The sequence below is a fragment of the Leptodactylus fuscus genome, chromosome 9 (assembly GCF_031893055.1).
Source record: "Leptodactylus fuscus isolate aLepFus1 chromosome 9, aLepFus1.hap2, whole genome shotgun sequence".
NCBI classification, from domain to species: domain Eukaryota; kingdom Metazoa; phylum Chordata; class Amphibia; order Anura; family Leptodactylidae; genus Leptodactylus; species Leptodactylus fuscus.
The window spans coordinates 77,416,080-77,427,796 of record NC_134273.1 but is presented as its reverse complement, the minus strand read 5'-3'; the positions used below and the strand labels follow the sequence as shown (position 1 = coordinate 77,427,796).

General features: G+C 45.3%; 1 protein-coding gene across 2 annotated transcripts; it reads right to left on the bottom strand.

Annotated features, from left to right (window-relative positions):
• Positions 1-2,906: 2,906 nt before the first annotated feature.
• On the bottom strand, positions 2,907-11,496 carry LOC142218679 (cold-inducible RNA-binding protein B-like). 2 transcript variants are annotated; one of them, XM_075287555.1, is made up of 7 exons: positions 11,411-11,496; positions 10,933-11,051; positions 10,102-10,208; positions 8,867-8,987; positions 8,642-8,729; positions 7,497-7,564; positions 2,907-2,995 (listed from the first exon to the last, which is right to left on the bottom strand). In XM_075287555.1, exons 2-7 carry the CDS (start codon positions 11,033-11,035, stop codon positions 2,991-2,993), a joined length of 492 nt encoding a protein of 163 aa, XP_075143656.1. In that variant the 5' UTR covers positions 11,036-11,051; positions 11,411-11,496; the 3' UTR covers positions 2,907-2,990. The 2 variants fall into 2 exon arrangements, with proteins under 2 accessions (XP_075143656.1, XP_075143655.1); XM_075287554.1 differs by lacking the exon at positions 2,907-2,995 and adding an exon at positions 6,367-7,063.
• Positions 11,497-11,717: the final 221 nt, after the last annotated feature.

Sequence of the window (11,717 nt, the reverse complement as noted above, 5' to 3'; positions counted from 1 at the left end):
GGTAGACATCAATGCTGTCTGGGGATTGGCTAATCATTTCCTTGACATGTTACTTTTTGCCATGGAATTTTGTGAGCAGAGAGGCTGCACCTTTGGCATTAGAAAGGGTTAAGAACAGGTGAGGGTGTCTTATTCGGTAGTTGATAAGAGGAGTTGCCTCCCCAGTCTGTCTTTAGAGTGAGGAAGGAAATCCACACAATTACAGGTGAGACATACAAACTCCTTGCAGCTGTCCTTGATTCCGCAAGTTATATCATACCATTGTAGGAAACCTACACACCAGACTGGAACCAACATGCAGTGTATACTAGGAACATTGAAGATACAGCTGATACCTGCACTGCCTGTTACTCCCCTCCCAACACAATGTTGGCTAAGGCCCCACATTGCAGAAATACAGCTTTTGTTGCTTTTTTTACCCAAAGCAATGGGAAACTCTTATACCTCTCCCTTCTGCTTAATCCACTCCCAGATTTGGCTAAAAAAAAACTGCAGCAAAGTCTGCAAAAAAAAAAATTGCATTTCCACAATGTGGTTCCTCAGCCTTAAGCAGTTTCTCCCAGGATGTGGCTGTAGGCTGCTGTATTGTCACAGGGGGACAGAATGCTTTTTAGAGGGCAGATTTTGCCCTAATAGTTTTTAGATACCAGGTCTCATTTGCAAATTCTGAGTCTCAGAACAACTGAACTAGATGATCCAATTCTCTCATGGAATAAGTTGTGTTAGCGCCGGTGGTTCATAGAATTAGGATGTAAGTTTAATATGGTGGTGTGTTAGTTTGCCACAGTACAACATGATACTCAGCAATTGGTGCTATGGGTGGCTGCAGGATGCCCAACTTGTTATCAATTTACCCAGGATACACCAGAGAATTGTCATAGGTTGAAACCCTTAACATCTTGTGCAGTTTGTCCCCACCACAAACTCAATTATTCCTTTTGATGATTTTATTGTTGTGTGAAAATCTTCAAAAAAAGCAGAGAATTTTTGGTACAACCCGAATCCTTATTGTTGTGTTTGCAAATTCTCAGGACATTGGGGAACCAAACTGAGACCAGAATAGGCAAAACTAGTTCTAATCGCACCACAGATGTACACAATGCACAAGTGCTATTAAGAAGTTTATTTAAAAAAAAAAAAAAAAATCTGCCCCTTCCAGTAACTGGGCGCTCCACTTCCACATTCTCAAGGAAAGCTATAAGGAGAGGAAAAATAAAAATAAGTGTGAGCATTTTGTAAACTCCATATTAGCTTTTATCTTTGTATTGCAAAGTCATAACTCAGTCAGTGGATGAGAGATTGGTTATGGGTTTTCTGATTTCCAGTATAGTCAGCAGTACTGTATATGGCACATTGCTGCAGTACCTACAGTCACCACACGGCTCACTCTACAATTACCCAGACGTGCGTTGTTTCTCTACAGGGAACTGATGCAATATTGATGCGCTCTTACATGGACAGTACGCCAGTATTAGCCACATAACAGTTACTTAGTTAGACTGACCAGGATTACATAGACCTGAATGACTTTACAGTATCACCTGCTTTCTATACGTTGTGACATTTAAAGAACATTTTAATAAAAAGGTGACGGGTTCTAAACTTAGAGAACCTTTCATGTCTTCCTGCACATGCGGTTTTATATACCGCTACAAACTTGACAGTGCCTTGAATTCAGCGTACTGCCGGCTGTCGGGTTGTGTCCCTGGGCTGGAGATATCAGTGCCGTTATAACAGCATTGATTTCAGTCAACTATCAGAAGTGCGTTCCTGACAGTCTACCTGGGCTATGAGACCGTACTCATCCATAGCCTAGTACTGGGGTGGCGGCATTCCTTCCCGCTTAGCATCATCACTGGGCAGGAATGTATACTCTGACATTACAGGGTTATGGACGGGGGGGGGGGGGGAACATTCCTCACAGCCCATCTAGAATGTCAGGAACGCCCTTCTGACAGTGGGTAGAGATCAGTGCTGAAACTAACAAGATTATGGGGATGATGTCACTCCTTAAGGATAGACCACCAAGACTATGCAAATCTGTCTCCCAAGATGTAAACAGGGAGACAGTGCCTCTGTTATGCTGCCCTTTATTGGGAAGCACCCTGAACATCATACCTGACTTTCCCAGAAGTCTTTACTGCATAATGCGGGGTTCCTAATAGAGGGCAGCATAACAGAGGCACTGTCTCCCTGTTTATATATTGGGAGACAGATTTGCATATTCTTCCCATGTTCCCTTGCAGTGGAGCAACTATGGCTGTATAAGTATCAACACACCTTAAAAAGGTGGTCTCGCCTTAAGGAATGACATTATCCCCATAATCTGGTATCTCAGCCTCTCACTTCTACCAAATCAGTTCTCTCTAGGCTGCGCTGATGAAGTCCAACCAGACAAACGGTGCCGTCCGTAGCTGAGAAATTGATTTAGTTATAACCTTGCATTATGCAGTGAAGACTTCTGGGAAAGTCGGGCATGATGTTCAGGGTGCTTCCCATAGAGGGCAGCATAACAGAGGCAATGTGTCCCTGTTTACATCTTGGGAGACAGATTTGCATATTCTTCCCATGAAACTAACAAGAACAGATATCTCCAGCCTGGGGCACAAAATGTGAATGCCAACAGTGTGCCGAATGCCATGCACTGCTTTTAGATTAATATATTAAACCATGTGTGCAAGAGGACATGAAAGGTTTTCTTTAAGGGGAAATGTCACATTCTCATAGATGATCAGTATTATAGGCAAACCATGCGCTAAATTCAGGGGCAGCCAGCTTTCCTAGTATGAGCCTCAATGCTGGAGATAACAGTGCAGTCAATTTCAGCACAGACACCTCTCCTCCCTCACTGCCAGAGGTGTGGACCTAACTGTAGATAGAGATCCTTATCACTACAGGGTACTGACCTCTATAAAGAGACATGTAGAGACATTCGTTTACATCCATCATATCCTCAGCCAAGTGTACAACCCTGGGACGTTCTCCTCTAGTTAGTCTGAAAGATAAACATTAGCAGATGAAGACAAGAAACGAACAAATCGTAAGGCACAAAACTGGCAGGGAAATTGGAAGACTAAGGGCAACCAGTGACCAGCTCCCTTTTTCCTGGCCATTGTAGTAATCTGCTGCTAGGAACACAGTTGTGCAATGGTTTAGGATGTGACAGCTGAGCACCATATATTGGAGATGACCGCCCACCCCATGTAATAAAAGCTCCAGTATACAAGCTATACAACAAGGGCGGATTCCTGTAATACAATCCCCCACCCCTCACACTTTCCATTTAAAGAGCACAGTCTTAAAAGATTTATTCGAGTCTCTTAGCACGCAGTCACATCCATAAGGGGTTTCAATAACAGAGTACAGACTAGAGATGAACGAGTACTATTCGAATAGCACACACCCATAGGAATGAATGGATGCAGCCGGCATGCAGGTGGTTAAGCAGCCGTCACGCAGGTGGTTAAGCAGCCGGCAAAGTCTGCGTGCTGGCCGCTTCCTATGGGTGCGTGCTATTTGAAATGGCTGTTTTGGATAGTACTTGCTCATCTCTAGTACATGTCTGGGCTCACACTGAACAAGTCATGACTATGGGAGAGAAGAAAATAAAAACCCATGATTGGTCTTCAGTATCTGATCTGTGCAGGGTCCAGGTCTCCTGCCCCGCAGATCAAATGAATACAAGAAACTGCTATTACAGTGACATGTGTGGAGCCTGGTGTCAGACCCTCAACAGATCACATATTGATGACCTGTCCTTTATGCAAGTCATCAGTTTGGGATGGGAAAGGTGGGGTTGGGAGTTTTCCAGGGGTCAGTAAACTGGCTTGTCATTCACATATTGCCGAACATGGAATCCCTGTATGAATTAAGTGGCACCTGACTAGATTGAGACAGTGACCCCTCTGCAAATAGCCGCCACATCATGTGCAGGACACAGCTATAGCAAGTCCCTGGGTTGGAGGGGCTTTAACTAAAATTTAATAAAACTTTGATAAACTTTATATCATTACTTGCTAAGCAGGTGTGGGGGGGGGGGGGGGGACACAGCCAAGTATAGTGTCACTTCTGCCCAGGGACTGTATGTGACTGCAGCCTAACCCAATACACTATCACACCACCAAGTCTACACGGTTACAAAGTGGTCTCCATTTAAGAATGGCATTTATTCCAAAATGATATCATAGCCCATTGGTGTTAGGAAACTATAATCTGCTAGAGCACAAGTCAAACTCGTGCGTAACCCTTGTTTTAGGATCAGGGAGCAAACCAAACGACATGGGTATAATGTGAACTCAAGGAAGGGGGGAGGGGAGATGTGGACATGAGCAAAAGAGTTACCTCAAAATACCGGACTAACTCCGCAAATGAACTAGCCAAGAGCAGCTTTCGTCAGGCTTCACACGATGCACAACACTTGACTTCTCCAAGGAAACTGCAGAGTCTGTACTCTAGTAGAGGATTCTCAGAAGGCAACAGTGTTGTACCATCTAATATGGCGTGCACAGAATCCCCAAAATTCCCCAATACTATAGAACATTGTCATCTTACATATTCTTGTTTAAATTTACCAATTTCAGAACTGCTTGTGTGTACAGCTATTTCGGTATTCTAGCTTTGGTCCTGCTAATATATACCAGGGCAGAACATCACATCTTCTGAGCATTAAACTCCTAAATTGTCAATTTCCTGAAGAATCTGAGACATTATGTTACTAAGGTCTGGGCTTACTCAGTTTGCAACACCACCACATGCTTTTTGATAGTAAAAGGTTTGTATTCAAAAGCACCACCATGTAAACTCAGCCATAAGTGGGTTCAACCCATTCCAGTATTTGTGTACACAGTGATTAGACTAGAGTCACAACTGAGTCTTATCTGGTTACCGATCACAGTATGTAGCTGGGAGACAGACTCCTAGCACACTAGACTATGTACTGCTAAGGCCAGATCAAGCTGGTAAAGACATGCGGACAATGTCACGGATTAAAGTCAGTGTAGATGTAGCCTTACTGCTATACCAGGTAGTGGAGAGTATGTCTACACATCCTAACATTGTAATGCTTAAAGGGATTCTACCATTAAAACCTTGTTTGTGGATAAGACGTCAGCATTACCTTTAGAAAGGCTATTCATCTCTTACCTTTAGACGTGGTCTCTGCTGCGCCGTTCCTTAGAAATACCGGTTTTTACCAGTATGCAAATTAGTTCTCCCGCAGCAATGGGGGCGGGCCCCAGTGCTCAAACAGCGATGGAGGCATCCTCACCGCTGCCAGAGAAGTGTCTCCAGTGCCGCCTCCTTCTTTGTCCACCGCAGGCTCGTAACTTCTAGCAGAGCAGACTGCGCAAGCGCACAGGCCACGGGAAAAGGGCCGCTAACAATACTGTGCAAGCAGCTATTTTCCCGTGACCTGTGCACCTGCTCTGCCCAAGGCCTAGAAGTTACAACCCGGAGCCAGAAGACATTGAAGTTGAGGCGGCGGACGAAGGAAGCAGCGCTTGGGAGACAATTCTCTGGCAGCGGTAAGGACGCCTCCATCGCTGCGGGAGAACTCATTTGCATACCGTAAAAACCAGTATTTCTAAGGAACGGCACAGCGGAGACCATGTCTAAAAGTAAGAGATGAATAGCCTTTCTAAAGGTAATGCTGACGTCTTAGTCCAAAAAAAAAAAAAAGTTTTAACGGTAGAATCCCTTTAAAGGGATTCTATCAGTCAGATGCACTTTTTTGTAGAGCCCACGTCAGATTAGCCTTAAGAAAGGCTATTCTTTTACCCCTCGTCTTCTCCACGATGCTCTTCACCTACAATCCCAGTTTTTCTCGGTATGTAAATTAGCTCTCACAGCACTGTAACTTTAAGGCCTCGGGGCAGAGCAGACGGCACATGCCCACGAGAAAATGGCCACTTGCACAGTATTGTAAGCGGCCAATTTCTCATGGCCCGTGGGCATTCGCAGTCTGTTCTGTGCACGGCCTGAGGCAATAGAAGTTACAAGCCATCGCCAGAAGAGGCTGAAGATGACGCTGCTGAAGAAGAGGCAGCGCTGGAGAGTTCTCTCGCAGCATTGGGGAAACCCTCAGTGCTGTCTGAGCGCTGGGGCCCGCCCCCAGTGCTGCAAGAAAACTTATTTACATACCAAGAAAAACTGGGATTGTAGGCGAATGGTGGTACGGAGAAGACGAAAGGTAGGAGAATTAGCCTATTTCAACATGGTACCTACAAAAATAAATAAATGTCTGACTGATAGGATCCCTTTAAAAAGTTTGCTAAGCATTCCCATTTGATCTAAGCTGCCACTATATCCCCCTTGTGTGCCAGGCCCAGCCTCATCCATGTTGTGCAGAAGGTAAATGGCAGGAGAGAATTTCTTTTCAGACGGTTTTTTAATAGGCTTCGTGAAGCCAAACGCAAGTAGAATACAAGAGTCGTGTCACCACGTCAAAACAGGGTTTTTTTTCTTCCAGTAAAAAAAGAACATGAACATTTTTTTCAAAGAACTTCTTGTGACTGTTATTGGAGAGATTGGACAGGAGTTCTGCTTTAAGTATATCAAGGAGGCTTAGCCACTATTTACATCGCACCCAGGCTCTGATCTGCCTTGTTACACTTGGGGGCATTCACCCCAGCACTATATACAGCAGCAACAGGAAGGTTCAATATCCTGTTACGTCAGAAGACCAAGTCGAACAGCAAACAGGTAATGGATTCCAGAAGCGCCACCAATAGAAAAACCCTGTTGCTGGAGGAGCTGATCTACTCCAATACACTCCACATAACGCATTTAGTTTGCCTCTAATGAAACAGCTTGGACAGGACACCGTTCCCGTCAACATTATAAAAACGAAAGAAAAAGTGGACCAGAATATTAAAATAAAATCAGGCGTCCTGAGGTCAGACCCTGTAGGACAACTGTTTCATTAAGTTAGAGGCAGTCATATCATGTATATAAAAAGGAACAGAAGTACTACATATTAACCATTCTGCGAAGCTCCAAAAATCTTTATAAATACAGCCACTGGAAGGACGATCTTGAGGCAGGAAGGTATTTTACTCGTGTGTAGCTGAGGACAAGAAGCAGGCACAGTTGTAACGCAATTTTATATGGACAGATGTCAGAATAAATGTTCCTATTCTAGTCAGAACTTGGCCCTCATCCCATTCAGGTCTAGACTGTGGATTAGGGTCCGACACTGATTCTCATCACCTCCACCAACTCCAGCGCTTCACATCATTTAATAGGTGTTGCTCCATTAACTGGCACAGCTGGATTTCTGTAGCCCCCCCACCATTCCCAATCAATGCTGTTCAATTTGGTGAGGGCCAGGAGAAAAGTCTGACTGTGCCAAGAACTAGGATTGGCGGAGGTGGTGGAAGCTCTTTAGTAAGACAAGAGTCTGAACATGCATTACATAAGCTAATGAAAATCCTGTCGGCTATAGCATATTAACATGCCCCAAAGCCCTCAATACACCTCCCTGTCAGCAAGTTACTTACCATAACTGTCATAGTTATCTCTGTAGGAGCCTCCAGATCTATCTCCATAACCACCTTGACTCCTTCCACTGAAAAAAAATAAATAAATAAAAGTTTGCATCAAACTTTAAACTGTTCAGTTAAAAACCAGACAAATTTTTTTTAGACAGTATTTTAAAAAGGGACCCCATCTTTAAAACCCTTGTTTTCCCCTAACACGTCAGAAAAGCCTTAAGAAAGGCTATTCTTCTACCTTTCGTTGTCTTCTCTGCACCACCATTCACTTGAAATTACGTTTTATCTTGGTATGTAAAGGAGTTGTCTTGCAGCACTGGGGTCGGGTCCCAGCGCTTAAACGACGCTGGGGCGACCCCAATGCTGCCAGAGAACTCTGCAGTGCCACTTCCATCTTCTGGAATGAGGTCTTCACCGCACCTTCTTCCAGCGGAGTCTTATCACTTCTAGGCCTTGGGAAAACCAATTGCGCATGCTCGCGGCCTCAAGAAAAATGGACACTTACACAGTATTGTAAGCGGCCATTTTCTCATGGCCGCAGTGAAGACCTTGTTCCAGAAGAAGATGGAGGCGGCGCTGGAGAGTTCTCTGGCAGCATTGGGGACACCCCCAGTGCTGCGAGAGAACTAATTAACATACTGGGAAAAACTGGAATTTCAAGCGAACGGCAGCATGGAGAAGACAATGAAAGGTAGAAGAATAGCCTTTAAGGCTATTCCAACGTGTAAGAGAGGAAAAAAAAAAAAAAGTGTTTGAAAGATAGGATCCCTTTAAGAATATACATTATTTCCCATTAAATCTATACTGTGGTTATTACTATGGGGCCTGACATTCTCCTCTGCCCCATTAACTTTTTTTTTAAATGTAGATCGCAAGTCCCATATAGGGATCACAATCTACATTTTTTTCCTATCAATATGTGTTTTTACAATGGGAGGAAATCAAAGCAAACACTGAGAGAACATACAAACTCCTTGCAGATGTTGTTCCTGGTGGGATTAGAACCCAGGACTCCAGCACTGCAAGGCTGCAGCACTAACCACTGAGCCACAGTGTTGCACCCTCTGTGTTGCTTTTAACTATAGCCACACAATTTCGAGCTACAATATGTAAATCTGCTGTATACATGTAGTTAGTCGTGGCCTGCTCACCTTCCATAGTGGTCACGGGATCCACCACCGTATCCTCCACTCCTGTTGTTGTCAAATCGGCTGCTTCCATAGCTTCTATCTCCACCACCTGTTTGCATTACAAAAGAAATCTTTAAAATTCACAAGCTCACTACTGAGCTAAAACAACTGTAGTGCCCATGTGCTACTTTTATTCTTATGGTAGAGTTGGAGAGTTCTTCTGCAGCTATAGGATCAAATACATACCACGGCCTCTGCCACCACGGAAGAATCCTCTGCCACCTGAAGATCCTCCTCTGTAACCTCCTCGTCTTTCGCCAGAGGACTTGCCAGCCTGATCGACACGAATTTGACGGCCATCCACAGACTATAAAAAAAAAAAAAATGAATGAATATGGAATATGTAAATACCTACTGAACAGATTACAGAGCATGAAACTTAAGTCATACTTCATTATGGAAAACAGCCCTTTGTTTAAGTCACTGGCAGAGCTGGGCAATAACCCAAGTGAAGATTGGGCATTGTACCCCAATTATGAACTAACTTTAAGCCACTACCCTGTGGCAAATTATAAGAACAAAATTGTAATTCCGTTCGTCCCAATTATACTCTAACCTCAATCAACTGTATCAGCTTCCACAGATACAGTGGATTTCCATGGCTCCACAATAACGGCCCAAAGTTGGTGCATTGGGTGAACGTACACCATGCAGTTTTGCTCAGACCAGACTAAAACTGTTGTAGTTGGGGGTCTTCAATCCCTAGTTTAATGGAGACCCATGGGAAAAATGCAAGTAAAAAAAAGAAAGTTACAGTACCAACCGAGTGGCCTGGTCCTCTTCAGGCCTCCTGAATGACATCAGAGACCACAGAGGCCTATGATTGGGCCTCAGTGAACACATCGCATTGCAACGTTTAAATCTATAAGCAGCAACACCAAGTGACTATATAGGCCCCATTCACACGGGGCGCGGATGGCGGATTTTGGTCCCGATTCTAATGCCGGAAGCAGTCAGAATAGGGCCAAAATCCACCTGCCATGACATCCGACAGTTGCAGCACTCCAATCCGGCGTAGGCCCAAATGAATGGGCGTGCTGCTGCGAGGCGAACGCCATGGCTCAATCAGCGTGAAGAAAGAGCGCTAGCAGTCTACATAGATCGCTATTGTGAGGGGGCGGATTATGATGTAGATTCTGCACCAAAATCCATCCCCTCTTGCCCTGTGTGAACGGGGCCATAGAGGCTCAATGACAGGCCTCAGTGGCCCCTGACAAGGCCAGAGAAGACAAAGACCCACATCAGAACTAATGTACTAACCCAAGTTTTTTAAAGCATGGGCAGATTTTAACCAAAAATATCAAATTGGTCAAGGGCGATCAAAAGACTTCTGCCATTTAGTTTTTTTTTTTTTTTTTGTTTTTTTTTTAAGCTCGAGCCCCCCCCCCCCCCCCCCCCCAAACCACAGACACCGTCCTCACCTTTCCATTCATGGCTTCGATGGCATCCTTGGCATCGTTCGGGCATTCAAACGTGACAAACCCAAATCCTCTCGATCTCTGGGTCTCGCGATCCTTCACAACCACCACTACAAGGGAATGCAATGAAATGGTTAAAGGGATTCTACCATTAAAACCTCTTTTTTGTGGATAAGACGTCAGAATAGCCTTTAGAAAGGCTATTCATCTCTTACCTTTAGATGTGATCTCTGCCGCACCGTTCCTTAGAAATACCGCTTTACCGGTATGCAAATTAGTTCTCTCACAGCGATGGGGGAGTCCCCACTGCTGCTCGAGAACACGATCCTGCGACACCTCTATCTTCGGCTTCTCTGTCGTCTTCCTTCTGCGTCACCTCCGACGCCTGCGCAGTTGGCTCTGCCAGTGAGACGCCAGCAGAGCTGAGTGCCGGCCGGCGGCCATTTTAGGAAGGCCGCTTCTGCATTGAACTTCAAGAGCAAGAGCGGCCTCCCAAAAATGGCCGCCGGCCGGCATGCGCAGTCGGCTCTACTAGTAGCTCAACTGCGCAGGCGTCGGAGGTGACGCAGGAGGAAAGGATCCAGCCAAAGATGGAGGCGTCACAGAATCGTGTTCTTGAGCAGCACAGAGAACTAATTTACATACCGGTAAAAACCGGTATTGCTAAGGAACGGCGCGGCGGAGACCACGTCTAAAGGTAAGAGACGAATAGCCTTTCTAAAGGCTATTCCGCCGTCTTATCCACACACAAAAAAAAAAATTTTTAATGGTGGCGTCCCTTTAAGAAGCCATCACCGAAATCTGTACCACATAAAGCCGTTATATCGCACTCACCATCAGAGATATTGCCATATTTGCTGAACACTTGTTCCAGGCTACGTTCATCTGTGTCAAAACTCAGACCACCGACAAAAAGCGTTCCCTCAGATTTAGACATGGTTACTGGATGTTACCTGTGGGGGGAATAAAGAGGACAAGAAGCTGAAAACGCGGACTAAACAATGGCCAAAGATGGCGCCGAGCATGTGATGTGCAGCCGAGCACGATGAGGCAGGAGCCATGGCCGGCCATGACTAGTGCACCGCGCCCTGCCGCAGCCTCCTGGACCCCGATACAACGGCCATTTACCTCACCGATCACATCCCCCTCCCCCAAAACGGGCTCCGTACCCCCTTAGTAACGTGTACAAACCCGAACCCCGCCATGTAATACAGGATCACACCGGAGCCACACTCCAGATACGCGATCAATACGCACAGATTACAGTAAACGCCGAGTAATACGACTATTAACCCCTAACATGCCGACTCACCGTACACCTCAACACGACGATCCAAACCCAGAGGACAAAGAAGCTAGAAACCCGCAATGGTGCCGGCACGTCCTTTTATACCGCCTTTTACTCCGCCCACTCCATGTAAACAGTTACTAGGAATGAACCATGTGAGAGAAGAGAGAACCAGAAGACTAACAGACAATACGTGTACGGTAAGGCGACGGTCTGTTATGTAGCCCGGATAAAATTATATTAAGGTTCATCCTTATTTCGGCACGTTAATAAAGAACCCCCTCCCCCCGTACACTACACAATGGATTCGTCCACATCGCCATCACTGGAC

Bases quoted from the DNA above. Each gene is read 5' to 3' on its own strand.
- LOC142218679 (XM_075287554.1), bottom strand. From the start codon at position 11,035: ATGTCTAAATCTGAGGGAACGCTTTTTGTCGGTGGTCTGAGTTTTGAC. The intron at 10,209-10,932 runs GTGAGTGCGATA...ATTCCCTTGTAG, and splicing joins ATATGGCAATATCTCTGATG to TGGTGGTTGTGAAGGATCGC. The intron at 8,730-8,866 runs GTATGTATTTGA...TAATGCAAACAG, and splicing joins CCGTGGTGGCAGAGGCCGTG to GTGGTGGAGATAGAAGCTAT.